This window comes from Neolamprologus multifasciatus, chromosome 12 (assembly GCF_963576455.1).
Source record: "Neolamprologus multifasciatus chromosome 12, fNeoMul1.2, whole genome shotgun sequence".
Classification (NCBI taxonomy): Eukaryota; Metazoa; Chordata; class Actinopteri; order Cichliformes; family Cichlidae; genus Neolamprologus; species Neolamprologus multifasciatus.
The window spans coordinates 21,286,046-21,309,023 of record NC_140450.1 but is presented as its reverse complement, the minus strand read 5'-3'; the positions used below and the strand labels follow the sequence as shown (position 1 = coordinate 21,309,023).

Here is a 22,978-nt window from a genome sequence, read left to right as displayed (position 1 = left end):
CTGCACTGTGATGTATGGCTTTTTCCTACAGTGGCTCTTCCAAAGTGCAGCTCGTGATGTCATTAATTTTATTCATACTTTATGGATGCTCTGTCTGGAAAAAATGAGAGAAAACGAAGAGGGCCGATGTGAGAAGAGAGGGAAGAAGATAGAGGGAGAGAGAGGCCTGGAGAGGCAAAGTGAGAGAGAGAGAGAGAAAGAGAGAGAGATGTGAAGAAGATGGCATTGCGGAAGGAGATTTTCAGTGCAGTTGCATGTATAATGAATGAGGGGGCACTTTGTTTGAAACTCCAGCCCGGCGCTTCACTTCAAGGTTTGCTGGGCAGAGTGAGGCCTTGTGCTCTCACACCAGCCACTCTCTTTATCTTGCCAATAGATGCTTTCACCTGCCACTGTGGTTCGACCCAGTGGAAAAACAAATAACCTTGGTGTGTGTGTGTGTGTGTGCGCGTGTGTGTGTATATAAGAACAACAGAGAGAGAAAGAGCGAGAGAGCAGTGACAATGGAACAAGGGGTTGGGTGGAAAGGGTGAGGAGCGGGCGAGAGAGGAAAGAGGTGAGTTTGTATAACTGCAATGACAGCCAGACGATACTGAGGAGAATACTGGCACTTTGCCCGCACTTCCTAAATAGTGCTCTCTACAGAAATAGCTCAGCCTTGATATTGACTTTTGTCTGTTGTGTATGTGTGGATGTGCACATCTGTGTATGCTCAATAGCAGGACATATCGTTTCATTGTCAGGTGAAGACCTTTTTCACTTCTTATCTGTTGTTGTTTGTTGGCGGTGTGCGTGGATACTTTTCTGTTCCTCATATTCAGCGCTGGCGCGCGCGCGTGTGCATTTAAGTGTGCGAGTGAGGGATCTTTATTTGCTTTTATTGTCATGGGCCAAAATGGCCTGTTTTATTTTTGGCCCAGCTCCGGACTCATGGTTTTAAAAATAGCTGAGGAAGTGCGGGGGATACCTGCCGTGGCTCCAGCCTCCCCACAGCAGAGTCCCAGTTCCTCCACGTCACATCCATCCACCGCCGGCCCACTCCAGGCTATGACAGAGCAGCCCCTCTGGGGCCCGTGCAAACAGGATTGGACTCAGAATGAGGGTGTGAGAAAATCAGCCTCTGGAGTAAAGCGCAGAAAGGGCTCGCAGTTTAGTGCGAGAAGTCTTAGCCGACACTGTCAGATTTTGTAACGTACAGATTAGAAACCCTACAAGCTAATTCCCCTTTTTTTTCTTTTCAAATGTAGTTGAGAGTAAAAGATTTTAAGGGGAGTGTGTGAGAACTGGGTTTTTCCACAGTTAGTTCATGTGTGGAAGGGCACGGGCTCTCTTATCTGTCATCTGAATGCCGAGTTGTCTTGTTGATTTCATTTCTATGTCTTGCCTATGGGGCCTAACTTTGAGTCTGATCCTCACTCCCCTCTCATTGTACTCTCAATTTCTTATGGAATCATTCGACTGCAGATTTGCGAAGGCAACGAGAGCATTTAATAAATAGGGTTAGCTATAGGAGCAGAACTGGATGTTATTTAGATTTTACCATTTGACATTCATTTATTTTTTTTTCAAAGATTCACTTTTTCCAGGGTCAAACTCATTTTTACTGTCTCACTTCTGTGGGTGGATGACTACATTTATTTTTGATTAATTCAGGTATTCTTTACAGGGCATCGTACTCCTCAAGCCCATATCTAATTGTTTGCTTTTGAAACGGCATTATTATCCCGAGATGCTCTTTCATCTGTAATTCTTTTAAACACGAGTGTCATCACTGCTACACTCTAACCCAAGATATTGTTCACCCTTTAAATGAGTGACACTCTGCATCTTGGCCCCTCATAATAGGGACCCCATAATCATATTATAAGTGGGACAAAAAAAGAGAGAGGGAGAAATCTTTGAAAAGCTCCACTGCCCTTGGTTGACTGTCTCTTTACACAGCGAATGAGAAATCTTTTTTTTTTCCCGAATGCGCTTTCACCCCCCCACCTCACCCCTTTCTCTGTGAAGAGAATTGTGCTGCCTGTTATTAATGTGCTTTTGACAGCTTAATTTGATAAGCGGGGTACTTGTTAAAGAAACCTTGGATTGTTCTCACAGCAAGAACGTGCTTTTTTTTTTTTTTTCCCCTCCCATGTTCTTCAAAATGGTGCCGCACAATCTGTCGATGACCCAGTTCTGAGAGATGGTCGAAAACAAGGAAGAGCAATGCAAAATCCACAGGGAGAAGAACGGAGAGAAGGCGAGAGGGTAGCAGGAGACAGAGAGAGAGAGAGGGAGAAAGGATACTATAACTAAGAAAGGCACTTGTGGGAAGTTAACTCAAATGATTTTCTTTCTTCTCTTCCCCTCTCGCTCTTCCTCCTCCTGCACCGACCAAGCAACCTACCTTCTTGGGCTCCACTTCCCTGTAGCCTAATCAGAAAAGGAACGCTGGGAACGATGACGGGGATTAGCCTCCACTACTCGCCAGTTCCCCTTGGTTAAATACACGTGTAATGAGTTGTTTATTTGGGATAATGCACAGTAGGTGCTGCAGAAGGCCAGAACTGCCCTCGCCTCCCTCCTCCGCCGCTTACGTGCACGCACGCGGGCCCGCAGCAGATAATACATACATATAGTGAGCATATAGCCCAGCCAGTTATACAGAAATATAGATGCAGCATATGTGGTGTGAACACTGACGTGTCCAGGTATGTGCTCATACATACATTCACACACTCAATCCTCCTACAAACACACCCTCCTACTCAGATTCCCACACACAGCTGTGATGCAGGTCACTCGCTGTGGCAAGTTGTACAGAGGGAGAAAAATGGGCAGTTGCAGTTAAAGAGTTCATCTAAGTGTGTGTGTGTGTATCTGTGTGTGCTTTCTTGTGCATGTTCTCAGGCCTTCATTGGGTCATAAGGCTGGGGGATTTTTCTCAGGGCAGAGAAGGAGTGGAGGGGTGGAGGGTGGGGGGAATTGAATGATATGAGAAAAAAAAATCAAGGGAAAAACCTTAAGAAGGAAAAAGGGGCATGTCGTGCCCGCTGGTCTGTGCATGCATGTGTCCAGCGCTCTTGAGGGCGTGCACAGCAGAATATGTGTGTATGTACGTGAAGTGGAAAAAGCTGTTGCCTTGCGGAGGGGACGTGCTCTGCTATCATTAGTGGAGGGGGTGAGGGGCAGGGGTAGGGTGGGAGGGGGACATGCGAGGTTATGTGAACGGTGCAGCTGTGCTCACAGCAGAGGGATTTGAGTGCAGGGAGTGGGTGGAGGGGTGGGGGTGGTGGTTTCTCCAGGCGGCCAGGTCCTTCACTGATCCACCAGCTCGCGAAGCCGATGAGAGGAGAAAAATTCAACCAAGAAACAAGCCCAGCGAAGCAAAACACAAACCCGCCTCTGCCCCCTCTGTTCACTGTCCCTCCATCCCACACTCCTCTGCTCCTCCGCTCCGCCACTTTAGCCCATTATTTCCCCAAATAGGAAAAAATAAATAAATAACGACTGATGGTCGATGGCAAGGATAAGAGTGCAAAAGAGAGAAAGAAGAGAGGGGGGAGCAAGTCACAATTTATATAGAATGCCTGTTCTGCTTTTCTGCCATCCGTTTATGCATTTTCATTTCCGATTTTCAATTGAAAAACGAGCTAATAATGATGAAGATGATGATGATAAAAAATAATTTATAATTAAATGTTCTCAAGTAACTATACAAGGAATAAAGAATTGTTTTCTGTCTTTTTTTTATTCAGGGGATTTCCCCAACAACTTAACATTCAAATTTGTTTAAAGCTAACTCCACACTTCTCTTCCTTTCCCCGGTGGAAAACGAAAAGACAAAAAAAAACCAAAAAAACTTGAAGCCCACATGGAAAAAAAGATGGCGACGCAGACGACGACCCAAACTCGCTTGTCAAGACGTGTGATCAGTCGCCGCAGAGAGCGAGACAAGGCAGAGGTGGCTGAAAGACGACAGAACACAGAATGGCATCAGCGCGCGCTGCTAATGCATTCAGCATGCCACCGTATCCAACAACAAGGCAGAATATCACACAGCTCACTTCACAAGACATCCCCACAACAACAACAACAACAGACGCATAAACGCACGCGCGCGTGCGCTCGCCGAGGTGCAGTCATGCAGCCGCACACAGCCATTCGCACATGCATAAATATCGGCGCGCTGCACATTTAAAAACCAACCATGAGGAACAAGAATTTGAAAGCAAACAAACAAGTCAGAATGTAAGCAACTTGTATGAGACTTTGTGACAGAAAAAGAAGAAAAAAGTATAAATGAAAAATGAAATAACAGCTTTCGTTTGATGGGAAGACAAAGAGTTAAAAAGGACAAAAAAAAAATTCCTGGCAGAATCTAGCGTAAGTGTGAGCTACGTCAAAGACAATGGTGAGCGCTGAGCTAAAAATAGAGTGTGGTCAAACGGCAGTGGCGCTTTGGCGGGAGTGGTCAGCTCTGTGTGATAGAGCGGCCTTCGCAGTCGGCCACATATTGAGAGCAGAGGCACTCTGCCAAAGCTTGTAGATTCACAGCAGTAATTTAATATTTGTTTGTCTCTATTATTTCATTCTTCCCCTTTCTTCTTGTCCCTCTCTCTCGCTCTTGCTTATAAGGGTTAAGTAACAGTATGCTTTATCAGATTACTGGGTCTGAGGTCTTTTTCAAACCTCACTTTGCCATCTTGATGTTGTGCAGCTGTGCAGACTCTTTAATCACACGCTATCTTTTTTCACTCACCCTCTCCTCCCTTCTCCTAGTCCTCCCTCCTCCCTTAACATATGTTAATTGGCTGCTTTCTGTGACAAATTACGAGCGCTCACTTTGATGAGGTCGGTTTGTGATGGTGCTGGGAGTGGAGTACAGTGGAACAGCCAGACCCTCACCAGTTCCCCCTTAACCACTCCAAAAAGGAGCGCGGCACCCAGCCGATGACTAATGAGAGGCTTGGACTGGGTCTGGCCTGGCTCGAGCCTTGGTGGAGCCACTCCCCTAAACAGAGGCTGATCTGTAGGTACCGTATGCCGCCACACGCCCTCCACACTCCATACAACCTTTTGCCTCATGCACCCCACCGCCACCACCCTTCCCCTGGGAACTGTAACGCTCTGTGAGAGCGGAAGAGTTCAGGCTGTGTGGTGGAAAAGACTCGCGTTACGCAGTTGTGCACGTTACACGTTATATATATATGTATGTATTGTTTTTCTTTTCTTTATGAGACTGGACACATTTTCAGGGCTTTGTTTCGCTTTCGCGTTTACGGCTTTCTTTACGTTCGAGGCTTAAAACAAAAGCCCAGTAGTAGCATAAATTATAGATGCGGCACATACAGCTTGTGTCTCAGGTTTACATTGAGCGGCATGTGTGTGCATGTGTGTGTGTGTGTGTGTGTGTGTGTGTGTGGTGAAAAGGCAGTGCCTGGAAACATTAAACCAGCCATGCTTAAACAAACACTTACAATGGAACAATCTCTGTTTAATGATGCTCAGCATCAACAGGGAAACAATGCTCACCAATAATCAGCACAATCAGCTTGTGGTAACAAAAAGAAAGAAAGAAAGAAAAAAATGACATCATCCAAGTAGTGTGTTCTGTATTCTTTTTTTTTGTGTGTGTGTGTTCTTTAAGTGTTGTTAGTGGTAGGGTGTAATAATGTGGCTGTCTCCTGCCAGTCTGTCATGCTGTTTCGTGTTCTCAGTCTCTTTTGCTACCTCTGTCTCTCATTCTTACTCACTCTTTTTCTCCCTACTTTATGATCTAGGTTACTTGGTTTCCTAGCAGAGCACAGGGACCGGAGGAAGAGAAAAAGAAAAAAGAAAAACAGAAGGTCGAATCTATGAAGGACATGCTTGTTGAAGTGTGCAACCTTCTACTTCTCTGCAAATTACCCACACACTGTGCATAGAGTCAAAGCGGAGCTGTGGCTCCCATTTCAGCTCCGCAAGGCTGTGACCATGACATGTAACGCTGCTGGGAGCATCGCAGCTACGGGAGAGGTGCCGATGTACCGTCAGCTCCGGCGCTCGTTCGACAAAAATATAATCGTTTTATATAATGGTATCGTTGTGGACTCTAAATTTGCTGATGAAGCGAGAAAAGGAAAAATAGTAAATTCCACAACTTCCTCATAGGTCTGCCTGTCTGTACATGCTGACTTAGTTCCAACAACCTCAAAAAGGGAAATTGTTCTATTTACCTCTTCCCATCAACAAAATGCAAAAGAGATAACAGCCCATAAGCGACTTCTCATTTCCATAGCTACCAAACTGAAGCGCACACACACACACACACACACACACACACACACACACACACACATATATATATATATATATATATATATATATATATATATGTACACACAAACAAACTGGGTGACAGTATGAAGTTGGTGAACAAAAACTGCACTCGGCCCCTTGCAGTTGCGTGAGGGTTAGCCATGTTAGCATTAGCCTGAAGGCCTTAATTGAGGCCAGGAGGGAGCATTTAATAATTGCTGTCACAAGATCAAATTTAATTCTCCTCTCTTCACATCCACCACTGCTGTAGGGTAGAGTGAAACAAATTGTCATCAGAGATTTCTAAATGAACAAAGCTTTTAATTAGGGTGATTAGAATACTGTGGCATAGAGGAAGACTAAAGGGTGGGGGGTGTGATGAAATCATCAGTGGATTGTCTTCACCGTGATGTGTGGCTTTGATACAGTGCGGGGTGAAGAGTTGGGGCACGCGACTGCTATGGGAAGTTGTCTGTATCTTATAAGTCAGCAACTCGTGTCGCCCTAGAAATTATATCCTATTGGAGCAAATTCTTTTATCGCTTTCAATGTGGAGCGAATTAAATCTAGCTGTTCAAGAGCTGTATTTTTTTATGAGTGCTGCAAGACCTCCTAACCGGCGCTGACATTTTTTCTGTTCAACCAGATCGATACGTTTTGCTAGTATCTAAAAATACCCATAAAAAATGATTAATGTAATATTTCCTCAATTAAAAGAGGATGCTCTATTTAAAGCCGTGCCTCGGTGTCTGCTGAGCGGGCACCGCCGCAGACAGGAACAAAGGCCGAACCCAGAATGTTGGCCAGCCGTCTCTCACCTTAATCTTGTTGCATGTTCACAATAAAAGCCTCAGTTAAACAAAGTAAATAAATAATAGGTTGTTTCTATTAAAAGAACTTTTAATTTGAAATGGCTGCATGATGTGTTTAAAATTACGCTGGCTGCTCTGTGTCGTATACAGTTCAGCTACAGCTGTTGTGTGAGTGTTTTAGGTCCCTTGGTTGATGACCGTCTCCGTGTTGGTAGAGATAAGCGAGTGCCAAGTACTCAACTGTTTTTCTGAGTTTTATCCAGAATGAGTCACTGTCCTCTAACAGACTGATGAAGTAACTTTAACGTAGTCAAGGGAAACGAAGGTTTGTCTCTATAACAAGCCTGCTTCAGACAAAGACCTGTTACATTCTGCGGCTGAGATAAATAAAGGAACCGGGTTAACTTTTAAATCTTTACTGACATGTCCAGCCAAACAGACACTATTTCTTTCTTATGACTGGGGCTAAATTTTCTTCAAAATGTATTCACTATTAAAAATTACTTGGATATATAAACCTCAATCCTAGGAGACAGGGTTGGAGTAAGCATAGCCCCTACAGTAATGAGGCCTTAGCTTCAGTTTGAAACCTCTTGACTCAAAACACACATACACACACTTTCTGCCCTTCTCCCCTCCCCTCCGACTGGAGAACATTGCTAACATCCCGAGACATTGTCATACTCGGCAGAGTACATAATTGGGTGAATATGTCAGTGCTTTGTGTTCTTAGTGACATGACTCCCGGCTGTTCCTGTGGGGGGCTGGGTGTGCTCACTAAAGGGTTTCTACTGCAATTTTGTTACACTTGGCTTATTGTTCATTATGGTTTTGCTTGTATTCTTCTAAATCCAGATAAGCATGTAACTCCTGATCCGTGCGCGCAGACCTTGTCCTGTGAATGTGTGGTCATTTAAGCACGCGTGTGCATTAATTTTCTGTTCCTGTACCTTTGGTGTCAGCAGTTGGTCGCACCTGGGTCCTTCGGTAAACGTGGAAACATGCGAGTTGAGACAGTGGTTAATGCTGACTGAAGGGCGAGAGAGGGGGAGAGAGAGATGAAGAAGAAGTGAAAGAAACTGTGGTGGTGATGATAAAGTGAAACCTAGTGAAGTTATTTGTGTTTAAACATCAGATGTGTGTATCGCCACAATCAGCACCACTTCCATATTCAAAACCATTTTGATACCTCTAATTTCAGCCTCTCACACTGTACACCGATCTGTCGGGTACTTTGTCACCTCTGTTAAGCTAATCTTTCTTTTTTTTAAATATATAACCTCTATCTATGCATTATGCTTTAATTCAGCCATTGTCACTTCTTATGCTCGAGCCATGGAAAGACTGAATGTACGAAATGGTGATTCACTCCAGTCTTTCCGGGGCCTCTCCAAAATGTGGCTTGCCTATGCTTCTGCTTTTTCTTCTCTTCTCCTTTTTTCACTGATACCATTTTTTCCAGCTTGGTTCAAGAGTATGTTTGTGGCGAGCCGCGGTCCTCAAAATGTATTTATATATCTCTCATGTTCGTAAGTCACAGTCACAAAAAACAAAAAGCTGCTGAGAATTGAGCCACAACAGCCAGTCCTTCTCCCTGTTGTTGTCGAGCTAGCTTTACCTAGCTTTAGCGTGGGCCTGTTTGCTCATCTACCTTTGGCCTAGCAGCTGCTGCTTACAGCCCTTGGCCTCCTTTCAAACAGAGGGGTTGACGCATTGTGTCAAATCATTTTGTCCTTGGGGCAGGCAGCATTAGGTTATGGAAAGATGGCTCTCACCTGTCTCCGTACTGGCTCTGACGGATGGCTACCTATCTGCGTTGCAGCTCTGATGGCCCAAGGCCTGCATTTCCTGGTGCTGAGTGAGACGTACAGCTGCCCAAACGAAGGGCAGACCTCTGTACACTGTCGCCTCCATTTCTATTCACTCATCATATCAATGTGATACTTTAAAATTTTAGAAAAATGCAAAAATGATTATATAGACACATTACTTGTGGGAGCGTCCGTAAACACTTTCACAATTAAACATGTCTGTAAGCTTTCTTGTAGTTTACACAAAAAACAGACACATCATCATTTATGCATTAGTGCTCCAATTCACATTTACTCTCTAAATTATTTTATAATAATGCCTTAATTTAATTTGAAAATGTTTGGTAAAGTTTGCTGCTGTGAAGAAAGCCACAGCAAAGTAAACAGAGAATGAATAAAGAAGAAGAATAACGTTCACGGCATCAAGGTACTTTTCTTCATGGGGATATTTTGACACTCCCCTCACAGGTATGCATTTACCACAAAAGATGCTCAGATGTGTTCAAAAGTAAAAAAAAAAAAAAAAGTTTAGGGGGGTGTGCAACCAAGAACAACTAAAAATGCGCTCATAACAAACCTGACAAATTCTTTTTGTTCAAAAATGTTGAAACCAGTGAGTGTTTTCGTCTGATGCGTCACAGAAAGGTTATGATTTCAACATTTATTTTTTTGCCTTTTGCTTTGATTCATGAGTTCCTGCATAACCCCCCACCCTACCCCGCCCCCACACTCCTTCAAAATATGTCATAGCCTTACAAAACCAAGAGACACGTTTTGAGGAACTAGAAGTAACTGAGGCCTGAAGTATTTCGTATTGAGAAAAACATGGTTTCTGTTCATTTGTCCTCATTGTCGACCTCTGGAAATGAGAGGGGAGCGTAGCAGTTGAGTTTTGAACCCTAATTCTTACCCTGCCATTTGGGGAAGGAAAGACCTTCAGCACCTTTGATTGTCTATTTCTGCTGATGTCACATCCTTCCCCCTCCCCGCGTATCTGTGTTTACTTCCCGTCTTTCCGTCGTTCAAGACCAGGCAGTGCTGCTTCAAATCAGTTTGAAGTTTGAAATTCAGGTATGAAGTTTCAAGTTAAAGTAGGGTTGGTAAGGAATTGAGACGTCACCTTGAGGACTTATTAAAATATATTTATAAATATTTATTTACTTTGTTCTATAATGTCTCTCGCACTATAAGTTGCTGGGAGAGTGTCTAAAACTTGTGCCAATCACAGACTACTGGCTCACTTTGCTCCTCATCAATAGACGGGTGTCTCAGTTCTAAGGCACCTAGAGATTGAAAATAGAATACATGAGAAAGCGTCCCTGTCTCGGTAATGATACAACTAAACCATGATCTAATAGAGAGAGACAGGTGAAGACATATCCTCCAACACACGTATATGTGCACACTTACACAGCAGCCTCTCAGTTTCAAGTTTAGCTCGAATGCTCACTGGGAAAAAAAAAAAAAAAAAAAAAAAAGGAATGAACACATTATAAGATGATCCACCGCTATCACTCTAATCCCCAGATGTACATGTTGCTAATCTCTTTAGCTGCTAACATGTTAAATTAGCCCTAATATCTGCTGAGATTCAAAACCATAGAGGCCCACCTACGTGTGGGCTACCGCCCAGGTTTAGGTCACTCGCCTCCCCCTTCACTCAAAAAAAGATACAGACTCTGGAGGGAGGGGGGGTGGGGGGGGGTGGCAGTGATAGCCATTCGTCACCCTGCCTATCTTGCTCTGACAGATGGGGAGTGTGGTGTGCCACATAGAGGAGTCACTGCCTGTAATGACATTAGAGGCACAATGAGACCTGATACACATTTTTTTTCCATCCTGCCTAGCCATCAACTTGCTCCTTTGCTTGATTCTTCCCCGCCTCTCATTTCTGCTGCTGTTATGCCTTCTTCTCGCCTTACAGAAGATAAAGTGTTGTCTGCTGCTATTTCCAAATCAAAAGTACAAATGCACAAAGTGCACATTTAACATGCAAACATGCACATAGCTGCAGCAAAAACACAAGAAAGAAACCTCCGAAAAATCTACACTGAAAAAATGAAAAACAGTTTGTGAGCCAAAAAAAAAGAGTTTCCTACATAACAGAATAACTCGCGTACAAATCGAGCACCGCGAGTGTGCACCGACGTTGAGATTGTTTTGTGTAAAATGGTATTAAAACATTTTTTTTTCTATCCTCGTCTTCCAGGAAATGGGAGTTTATTTAAAAATGAGAGCGTTTATTTAAATGTACCATACACCTCCTAAAAGGTTTACTTACTGCAGTGTAAGATGTTATTTCAAATTCTCACAACCACATTTCCCATGAGGGACGGAGGACACTGGCATTGCACTTGTGCACACAGTTCATTTACAGTTGCCCCAGTTTTGTTTTTACATTTCCCATAGAAATTCTCTGAATGCAGAAATAATCTCAACAGATGGTTGTGCACAACTTTAGTTCTTGGAAGTGGATCGTGTGTTCATTTCTCCTTATTTATTGCCACGTCCATCCACCTCATTCACAGAAAAAGGGGAAAAAAAAAACACAAACTGAAACTGTCTTTCAAAATGATGAATTAGCCCTGAGCATGAGTTAAAGTAAAGTTCCTGTATTTTGTTGCCCCCTGATTCAAAGAAGTCAGTGTATGTTCTCAATAACAAAGCCACATTAACAAGCACCCTACAGACGTCTATTAGAATGTGAAAAAGTGCCATGTGCTGTATATTAGTTTTTAGTGACTAAACACTTGGGAGAGGCGACCTAGAATCAAGCCTTGTGGTGCACTGAGTGTATATGTTCTCATTGTCCTCTCAGCTACACTTCTGAGACACAGAGAGAAAATGCTCATTAGATCTATGTGCTGAATTGCTCCTCTCTCTCCATCTCTCCCATCCTCCCCCAACCTTCATATCTCCCTCTCTGGCTCTCTGGCTCTCTGGCTCTCTCTCTCTCTCTCCATCCGTCTGCTTAACAGATGGGAGGGTCGTGGGCACAGCTCTTCCCCTCCCCCTGGAGAGGCCTGGTGCCTGTTCAAAAGATCTCTCTTTATGCTTCTCTCCATTTCTCTGTTTTTCTCCCAGCGCTCTTCTTCTCTTTTTATTGTCACCTTTAAAGCTCGAAGATACGATAAAACCGGCAGAGGCATAACCGTCATCCTTCAGCACGCTCGGTGCCGGCGTGCCCTCTGACCTTAGCATTTGCCCACCCCGGCCTCCTTCCAGTTACCACACATTAGTGTGAATACAGGCATACCGCTAGTCAACAAGTCTACAGAGTATAACGGAGCTCTTTTGTTTATTCTTCATCTCCCACAGATTCATTCCCTCCTTGCCTGCTTCGGGATTAGTAAATTGGCTTAATGTGCAAGTTTGCTAGGTTGGTTTTTTTTCCTGCTGTCTTGCACCACGTGTCTTCATTTTTTTTGTTTTGTTTCTTTCTCATCCTCTTTGCCCTGTCAAGGTCAGATGTCAGTGTCGCTGCCTTGCAAGACATTCCTGCCAAGGACAACTGTGCTGTGCCACTTGACCACGTTCACTAAGCAGTGCTTATTTCCTGCTTTCCCCTCCACTTCACTGTCTTGGCGTCACGAGGCTAAATTGGATTTAGTGATTCACTGCTAATCTGTTAAGTTAACCGATGATCTCTCCAGCGCTGGGGAAGGGAACGCAATGGGGAAGTGGGCACTTGTTCTTTTTTATGTTTTGTTTTTTATTTTTTTTACCCAGGAGCTGCCTGGCACCCATAAGGGACGGGGGTGGGTGTGAGGAAAAGTGAGGGGTGGTGGCAGGAGTGGGAAGGGGAAGTGGGGGGGGGCAACTTGAGTTGTTGTTGTTGTTGTGTAGGAGGAGGTAAAGGAAACAGGAAAAGATGGGATGGGGAAGGAGGCTGGGTGAAGTTAAGAGGCACCAACATGGGGGTAAGCAGCAGCAGAGCTTCACCTCAGGGAGCGTTGGCTGGTGCTCAGAGCCAAAAGCGGGGATTAAATGTTCAGGACACGGGCTTAATCTTAGTGTTAATGTTACGTAAGGCCTAAGGTGTTGCCCCAGCGGGTGTTGACATTGAGAGGTTCAACTCTGCTCAGCGTGCTGTGGGAGGAACACGGAGGAGGTGCAGGCCAGGAGGCAGGGATCATGAAGGTAACGCCTCCTTGTTTGGAGCGATGCCCGGGCTGGGTAGTGTTGAGTACAAAGACTGGGAGGGGATGATGCTGTCAGCCTGTGATTGAGGTACGCTGGCTTGATTGATATCCTTGTCTGGCTGTCTTGTGCCAAGCGCCTTAGTGTTGGCTTGTAATCCTAGTTTGTCTGACAACATCCTTTTTTGTTTTCTTCCACAGGGCAGCTCTTTGTGTGTCTGTCTACGGATGGGTGTGTTTGCACAGAGCAATGCTAAAATGTTTTGGATAGCCTCTTCAGAGCTGCCACAGAGTTATTTTAGATCTTGTTATTATTATGATGGTGCAGTCCGGCTGTTGTCCTAACTGCCAAATGACGCATTTATGTTCGTATCTCAGTTCTTCCATGAGTGGGTGTATTCCAAACCATCATCTCAGGAAGTTTTTTGTCATGCATTTCATTATTGTTGAGACTGTATTGTCTCACTTTTTTCAGTTTTTGTGTGATGGACATTTTTGGCAGGCAATCTTATAAAATCCATAAAAATCAATGCAATGCTGTTTCTTTAATACAATGTAATATACTTAGTAAATCCGCGTTTCGCATACATACACTGAGAAGGCCTTAATTATAATGCGGGATTCTAAATTTTGAAGGGGTCGTGAATAAAGCGCAGAGCCTGCATTTCATGCTGCAAATGGAAAAGATAGCTACAGCCTTGCTTGCGCTACAGGCCTTGGTCTGTCATTAAGAGCCACTGCATCCCTGGATGTCTCTATTATGAGTTTTCATTATCAATGTCTTACTCTCTAGCACAAAAAGGTCAAGTGCATAGCAATGTTCTGCATTCACCTGAGGGGTTCAGATCTTTCTTGTGCTTCCTCATGCATGTTACTCAATAAATACATGGATTCAGGTTAGCAGGAGGTAAAAAAAACAAAAGGAAAGGAAAGGAAGTGCATTACAATGTGCAGGTATGTGTGCAGGAGTGCGCAAAGGAGAGAATATGAGAGAGTGAGGAAAAGAGCAAGGGTGTTTGAGAAAAAGGAGAGAGAGCAAGAGAGAGAGAGAGAGAATGATAGAGAGAGAGACTGAGACTGACATGTCTTTTGGTGAAGCGGTGTCGTCTTCCACATCAATGTCTGATGCTTGTGCTGCCAGGTGCCGGAAATCTGGTTCAGAAAGGAGAGAAGAGAGAAGAAGGGGAAAGTAGAGAAAAAAAGGCAGGGTAGATGGAAGATTTTTTTTTTTTTTTTCATGTGACGGCGTTGACAGCTCCCCTGCATTGCACTGAGCTTAAATAATGGGATGCTCATTTGCATAACGAGGGACGTTATCACCTCTACTGTCAAAAGAAAACACAACAACAGTTCTTCTGCTCCTCCCTGAGATAGATTGGGTTGGCCTACTTTAGCACTCTGGAGAGATGCACTGGAGCTCTGGCTTAGCCAAGCTCACACAAGAGCACACAGTTATGCGCACGCACACACACAGATGTACATGCACACGTGTACACACACACACACACAGAGTCACTCAGTCATGCAAACTTTTCGGAGCGCAACTCTGCTCTTCCGCCCATTCAGTCCAGTGCTTCAGCTGCTGGCCTGCACCTCTGGAACACAGGTACACACACATTAAACTGTGCACGCGATTATTGGCTATTCAGATCTCTTCTGGACATGCAAGGTTTTTTTTCTCCAAGAAACCATCGTTTATCAAACTGTTATGTTGCCACATTTCACTTATTTTTACAAAGGCTTTGTTTTACCAGAACATGGCAACACTCTTAGGTCCTCGTTTTTTTACATCTGTATACTATCCTAGCATAGCGCATCTGCCATTTTGGAGATGAGCTGCAGATAGAGTAGAAAAAAGTTGCGGCTGGCAGCTCCACTGTCAATACAGTGCAGTTTCATGGGAAGAAACAAAATGTATTTCTCAGTGTGGAGGTAATGTTACAGTGTTGGTGATTAGAGCGTTTAAGTTAGCGGCACTTCCAAAACACTGTCAAACTCTCTGTGAACGAGGCGAGATCCTGACAGTGCTGTCTCCTCTCATAGTCGGTGCCTAGGAAGAAAAAAAAAATGCAAAAACTGATTTGCATGATATCGACAGTGAAAAACACAGCGGTTCTCACAACATTGTTGACAGATTCTTTGTCTTTCTTCACCCTCCCTTGTGGCTGCCACGATGCCACTTTTATTATTTTTTTTCCCTCTCAGTATTTTGCCATATTTCATTTCATTTAATGCTTATTCTCCCCGACCCCTCCCTTCTGTCTTGCAGGTACAGATGCTGGAATCTTTGAGTTGATTGAAACAAATAGAAAGCAGGCAAAAAAAAAGAAGAAAAGACAAAGCAAAGGAAGAGCGGAAACGTGAAGAGAAACGGGAGAGAGAGAAGAGAAGAAGAAAGAGAAGAGAGAAGAAAGCTTGAAGTTCTTTAGAAAGAGGAGAGAAAGAAAGAGACGGGGACGATGGGGAGGAAAAAGATTCAGATCACGCGGATTATGGATGAACGCAACAGACAGGTAAGTCCCGGGGGGATGGGAGGATGGATGAGTATGAGGATGGGGGAGAAAAGGGTGGAGGAGGGAGGAAGGAGAAACACCCTACACCCCATATAGCTCTTAACAATGAAGGTTTCTGGGAGTCTGGGCAATATGCGAGCTGGGAGACAGAGTAGTCCTTGCAGGGAAAGTACAGATATTGCTTTTGGTGGAGGAGTTCCATTGGCTTAGAATAGCAATGTTTGTTTCCCTTCAATCTAACAATCCAGTGTGAGGACACGAGGAGTGTACAGTGTTTCCTAAAATGGATTTTGCTTTAAAACTGTTGGGATTTTTAAAGCACATTCTGCATATCACAGAGAAGTCTGAGGGGTGCAGCCTACGCTCAACTGAAGCACCCTTCACACACCCAAGCCCTCACACCATGCCACCCTGTTTAGCTCCCTGCCAGTGGAATATTACCGGGCAGAGGGTGGTACCACCAGTGAGGCAGGGTGGAGGAAAATATAAACAAACAACCAAACAGAGGGTTCGGGATGGTCTGAAATGACACACTGGGATGCAAACACTGAAATGCTATTTTTCTCGAGCTAAATCAGTAACAGTGGAAGTGCTGTAGCTTTCCTCTGCTTAGAATAATACACATTAATTTAAAACAAAATGTCAACAACCAATGTTAAGAGTCAAAGAATCCTCTTAACGACAGCTGGCATCACTTGAGACTTGGGATAATAAATTGTGGACACTACTGTCTCAGGCAGGAGACAGAGCTCTCTCACTGCCCTTGAGGCCCACAATCGATCACTTCCTGTGGCATAGCTGACCACTGACACTTTGTCAGCTTCCTGGCAGCCCAATTGGATCCATACGTTGCTAATGTGGCCCCCGGATCACAGGTCAAACACACACACACACCAGCACACACACAGTTCTGAACACAATCCGTTTCAATGCTGCTTGAGACTTCTACACTGCGTGACATTCTCAATAGTATTTCGGAGCCATTTCACAATGTGCTTTTATCAAACACAGTCATATGTGGCCGGAGCAAAGGCTCGGTGAATTGATTGGAGTGTGCCGGGGGAATAATTGAAGTAGATGTTGGCCCTTGTCGTGACTAAGCTCAAGTGTGTTTGCAAGAAACAAGAAGATAATAGGAAGTGTGTAAGAAAGTTTGCGTGCTGGACTCGAAGAAGGTCACATCAGAAATGTTGTTTCTCAGAATCACAGATGCAGCATAAAAAGAAAGAGTGTAACCAAGAGTCATGTATTGAGACAGTTTTTGAAAAGTATGGAGGATGTGAGATGGTATATCTTTGTTTGTTATTGAGAGAGCCAGACGGACAGACAGGCAGAGAAACAAAGAAAGAGCAAGGAAGAGGTCACCGAGTTTTAGATGAGGACTAAAACTATCGTGTTTCAGCAGCACCCACACTTCCTCCTTGCTGTTATCTCAGCCCTCCTCTCTTATCCCACCTAAGAATGGGCCCGGACTCTTCGACTCCTGAGGAAAAGGAGAGAAAGAGGGAGACAGGAAGGACACCTGAGGGAAATCGATGCCTGAGATATCCGGGCTTCACTTACAGGGAGAGGAGAAGGAGGCAGGAGAAGAGACTGAGGAGAGAGAAAGGGTTCATTGGGAAAAGAAAATCAATATATCGCAGGATTTTGTTGTTTTGATCCTTAAAACCATAGAGCGCTCGTTGATATTATGTACTCGTTGCTGCTTTTAGGCGATTGCGATTCCTCCTGATATTATATCATCGAGTCATGTGGAAAGCACCACATGTTCTGTGGAGCATAATGTCATAAAACCTACAGCCTAAAATAAAAATGACATCACCGTGTTTTGAAGAGGCGGATATCACAAGACAGGGACAGAGACAGACACAGAAACTTAAATTTTCTTTTTTAAAGAAAAAAAACCAGAAGCTCAAGCTTTACATATTTTCACTTCCTTTTTGAGGAAATGTCCCAGAGCCTGAGCCAAATAAACACCAGAGGACTTTTTGCAGTGTTGCTTTTGACCTCACATTCTTCACATACTTTCAGTGTTTTACGTGTTTCTGAAAACCCTTCTACAACCTTAGCAGGTTACGATCTTGTTTGAATATTGTTATAAAATAAGATATATTGTTATTTTCCATAATATTCATTTCCAAAAGTTTTGGGAGTTGCATAAAAAACAAAACAGGATATGGCGCAATTCCTGCATTGTCCTTCAATACAATATATAGAGCGACTGTAACATTTCCTTGGTTATGACACTCTTTCTAACGCAGCCCTCTTTGGAGTGGCACCACTCTGTGTAGCTGTCAACGTTACCTTTCCACCTACAGGGCTTTAGTACCTCCTCACCCCTGCCCTCCATGCAGCTGCACCATCATATTGGGCACAGGGCCTGGCTCTCTCTGGGCGGCCACTTTGGGCTGCCACCTCCAGGCCCCGAAACACTTCCCAAGAGCAGTGGCAGAGGGGCCAGGCCTCCCTGGCGTTGACTGGCTGCCTGGAGTGCTGGACAGTGGGCAGCAGTGTGTGAGCCCTGGCTCCAAGCCGCCCGACCACTCAGACCCTCTCCTAGCCTCGGGCACATGAAAGAGCCCCCTGTGTCATAAACTCATGGGCTGTTCACAAAGAGCAGACTCTTGAGCCAGCTTACAAACGCGCAGAGATGGGCAGGCGCACACAAGTTAAACGTACAGGTGTGCGCACGCGCCCGCACGCGTCGACACCGTGGGCGTAGACCGATCGTAGCACACACCTTAGACGGTTCATTTGGAGCCTTTGTTAACGCAGCAGTGACAAACGCATATGTGTATGCACATGTACACATCTAAAAACACATCTATCTCTCTGGAGCCCGTGTTGTGCATCGACTAATTTGCTGCAATTGGCTCTAATTAGTGTTACCTCTCCAGCCAGTCTGCTCAGTGGGCTTAATTTAGGATGACTTGTTTGTGTGAATCATTGTGTTTGTGTGTGTGCGTCTTTGTGTTGGACATATGGGTTTCATGGGGGAAGGGACCCGAGGCCAAAGGTTAAACATGTATCAGGTCATCAGTGACAGGAAGTAAAACACAAGGATCTCCCAACTCCCCCAAACAACAGCCATACCAGCACACACTCGGCCAAAAGAAGCTTTAAAAATGCTGTGACTTTGTTTTTTGGTGTGTTTTAAAAAAAAAAATTCTCTCTGGTGAAGAGAGCCACACTTACTGCACCGCTGTCACTGTAGTAAGAGGGTCTTTTTGTTTCTGCGACAAAGCGTTCTTCCCTCCAATCAACAGTACCGAGGTGAGAAAATGTGCGACTGACATTAACAGCAGGAAAATAATGAGGCCCACAGGGTAGCTCCTCACCCCTGCACCCCTCCTCTAATTCCCTGTTTCCCACCTTCTACCATCTCGTTCATTTACCACACCGAGTGGCACTCCTTTCTATCGTATGTTCAGCTAACCTGTGGGCTCGCTAAGTTCTCACCTTCACTTTGTTTCCTCCATTTTTTCCGCCCTTTTTTTTTTTGTCTCATCCGCCAGTTTGTCACTTCACTCTAACCACTCTCCCCACTACAAAGCATCAATGTTATAGCTTTCGATAGTTCCTTTCCTTTGTGTGCTCTGGAATTCATCCCTTTTTGATCTATTAAAATAAATCTGTGTATTAATGAAAGCATGTTTTGCTGGATAAGTAAAAAAAAATTAAAAATAGAGGGCATACCATAAAAAGTTTGTTGCTAATGACACCAGTCTTTTTATTTGGCCTTGGTTGTATTCATTTTTTTTTTCATCTATAACTTTCAGATGAGCTCGTAATGTGCAGATCGTTTGCACTCTCACCAAAATGTTCTCATGTCTTAATAAAAAAAAATAAAAAATGGGGTAATGTGGTTTGCTTCCGAACTGATTACCGGAACATTCAGACACACATGTAGATAAAGTGAAATGAGTTTAAACCAATTAGTTCCCTGTTTTTACTTATTTTCCTATTGCGAAAATCTGCTAAAAGTAAAAATAGCATCCCTTGCATAAAGTATACAGCCTCGGCCTCAGTGCCACACTGACAGTTTATACCCTTCAAATGGATGACAGCAAAGTTATTTTTGTCTTTCTGACCACTAACTTGGGCCTTGCAAATGTGACATCCCCTTTTTTTAGTCAGCGGCTATATTCTTTTCCAGTTGCGGTTTTTCAGCATAAACAAGAACATGCTGAGATGTAATTACTTGCTCGGCTAAGAAAAACAATCTAAACTGGCGTGGACTTGAAGACATCTATGGTTTTACCTGCCATTATTAAGCTATCACCATTAACTTTCACACGCAATTTTTTAACTAACGTGGGATTAAGATACAAAACGTTTGGACCACACTCTCTCCCGCTCTTCGGTGTACAGTGCACCCTGTGATAGGATGACGAGTGGGGTTTTTGAGGAGAGAGAAGAGCACGGCATATATTAGAGGTGGGACAAAGCCTCTTTTGTCGTAATGCCTCTCTTAACAGCGTCTTGGCTGTGAGGCAAAGTTCAAGCCAAGGTCTTCGGCTCCTCTTATTCCTTTTGCGTAAGCTCGTGTCTTCCTGCTCGGCCCCTGACAATGGGATAAGTGTTTGTTTCAAGTCAAATCTCGCTGCTCCATAGGTGACTGACATCTATGTGTGTGTGTGTGTGTGCATGTGTGTCTTTACATGGCCATGTTTGGTTTGCTAACCAGCAGTTTTTTGGTGCCTGTCTCCCCACTCCTCCTCTTCCTTCGCCTCCTCCTCCCCCAGGGAAGCAGGCAGGAGGTGGGAAGCAGAAGCGAAGCCATTGTGAAGGGGAAGCCACTGGCCTCTTCCTGTTATGAGAGGAAATGCATACAAATGTGCTTCCTGTGCGTCCGCCCCCTCTTTTCTCCTCCGTCTTTCCCCTCGTCTTTCTCTCACCCATGTGGCAGAGATTCAGCCTCTCTCCCCTCCTTTCTCTGTGTCCCTCTGCTTTTCCTGGGTGTTTCTCTCCATGTGCACCAGATCAAATGCAGCAAGCGGAGAAGAAATTATTAAATTTTTATACATTAGTTTGAATTTAATTTTTGTTGTTTTTTTTCACCAGTCATTTTCTGGTGATAGCACACCAACTCACAAGCTGACAGAAATAAATAAAGAAAAACAAATGAACTCAAATTTGTTCAATAAAAATTTACAAAAGAGAGACTTTAACAGGGCAGCTAATGGTAACGCAGCTGAGTGGTTGCTGGGTTGTCTGTTTGTGTGTGTGCATTAGTCTAAAGCTCTCCTGGGATGGGGTTTGTGGAGGAGGATAGGGGTGAGTGAATAAGATGTGTGTTGCAGCGAGTGTACCGTTTACCAATAGTTTAGTTCATGTAAATAAATGCCCAGAGTAGTACTTAATAATTGTTTGTAGATGCTGTGGAAGTGTGGGGATGATTTAGTGTCCTTCACAGGGTCTTTTGAAGGTAGTCATTGCCAAGATCTCTTCTATAACTAAGTAATCTCTTAGGAGCTTAAGCTTGTTGAAGTAACATTTGGACTTTCTGATACTTGCGAGGTTCCCCTGCACATGCATTCATTCAACCTTTGCAAGGTTCAGGCCAAACTTCCTAATTCTGTCTTTGTTTTTTTATTGAAGAATGAAAATCAGAAAGCATAACGTTGAGACATCACTGAGATTTGAGTTCTGATAAACTCGTTTTTTGCATATTTTTTCGGAAGAATTTATGTGTCAGGGTTAGAATTTGAATATGGTTAGACTAGCCTGCCAAGACATCTGTAAAGTAATGTGTCCAATTCCAATTAGTTTAGGTCTTTACCTTTAAAGATGACCAAAAATAGTCAACGCATTTTTCGTGCGTACTTGTATGTGTGCTTTTATGTGTGTGAAGATAGGTTTCACACTCTCGTTACCAATATACTGTGAAAAGACACAGTTGGGTTCACACTCACACACTCGCACTGTTCCCTTTTACCAGCATGCACGGCACTGTAATGTCATTCTCTCTGTTATTAACATAGTGATGTGACTAACAGCACCCACTGACCAAGGAAACAAAGATTACACCCACACTGACATATGGGTGGTTTACAAAATGTTTTGTGTTTTAACAACAAAGACAGAGGACTCATTGAATAAAAGGAATGTATCAGATTTCAGATTCATCCATTTGCATGTATAGCAAATGTAAATGTTTAGGATTTTTTTTTAAAGTGATGATTTGTTCAGTCCATAAAAACTTAGAAATAGTAACACAAGGTAAGGTACATTAGTGTTTGGGTTACATATTAAGCTTATTGTCCTGATCTTTGGTTATGAATATAGTATGTAAGTGTTTAAATATTGCAAAACTTCATCTTTTTTATCAAGTTTCTTCAAAAGACTGTAGACCAACGACACCTCACATGGATTTAGTTTTAAGTACTTGGAAAACAGGTTCATAGTACCTGTTAACCGCTTCTGTTTGGGCCTAGTGAGATGTTTTAAGCCTGCACAGGAAAGACTGGAGGTGACATAAGCAAAGTGGACGTTGATGGGCTAAAAGTATTGCAAGATGACATCATATCATGCCAGGAAGTCAGAACAGAGTTACCTTGAAAAGTCAACTATTGAGCTTCAAAACCTGCATTGATGCGGTGCAAATCAGCATGTCCTCCATGCCTCATAAGATCTTTGCGGACTTTAAGCATTCACTCTGTTTACTTGCGTGCATTTCTCTTATATTCGTGGATGTATGCACACAGCGTAGTAGTATGTGTTTTAGAGGTAGCATGTTGTACGTGTCAGGTTGAGATAAGGCGCGGGGGGGTGTGATGTGATATTTATGTAGGTGTTATAGTTTGGTCAGTTAAAACTTTTCATAATCGCACCCATTCTCTTCCCTGTGGTGCTGTTGAAGCCAGACTATGTGTAAATTATAATATGTGCGAAATGCTTCTGCACGTAGTTCCTCATTTAAAGCATGAGGCTAAAGACAACTTTGATTGAATTCCGCTCTTTGTTTTCTGCATTTTGAGCTGAGAAGCCGAGAATGCGTGTCTCTGAAAAGTACATTGAAGCATTTGTATGCGTGCGGTGAAGCTCGCGGCAGTCCTCACCTTTGAGACCGGCTGATCTGGACCTCTGAGACCCACGCCCCTTCCAACTGGTCATCCCATGTGCACACTTTTTTTTTTTTTTGAAACATTAATGGCCCCAGCAGAGCGAGTGACTGAGTGAGTGGCTGATAACGGAGCTTGGCCGCCAGCTAGCTGTGTCCTGCGTCTGCCCCCGGTGCCCCATGCATCAAAACACCAAGGGAAGACAACACTCTGCTTGTCCTGTCCCTGAAAAGCACGCCTTGACCTTATGTTCTGCAGTCCTGTCATCTTATTTACCTGCACAACTTGTACTTCAGCCTTACTCTTGTAGGGCTTGCAGACCCTCTTTTGGGGTGCTCACTTTTCAGTTGTGAATAA

General features: G+C 43.8%; 1 protein-coding gene across 9 annotated transcripts in view; it reads left to right on the top strand.

Moving 5' to 3' along the window:
- Nucleotides 1-22,978, top strand: part of mef2cb (myocyte enhancer factor 2cb) — a 66,207-nt gene that overhangs the window by 15,874 nt on the left and 27,355 nt on the right. For 8 of the 9 annotated variants that reach the window (XM_085179171.1, XM_085179170.1, XM_085179166.1 and 5 more), the window contains one exon: nt 15,314-15,557. In XM_085179171.1, coding sequence (XP_085035297.1) covers nt 15,504-15,557 — 54 coding nt within the window. In that variant the 5' untranslated portion in view covers nt 15,314-15,503. Of the gene's footprint in view, nt 1-12,742; nt 13,046-15,313; nt 15,558-22,978 lie in introns of those variants that run through there. The other variant, XM_085179174.1, reaches the window with a different exon arrangement.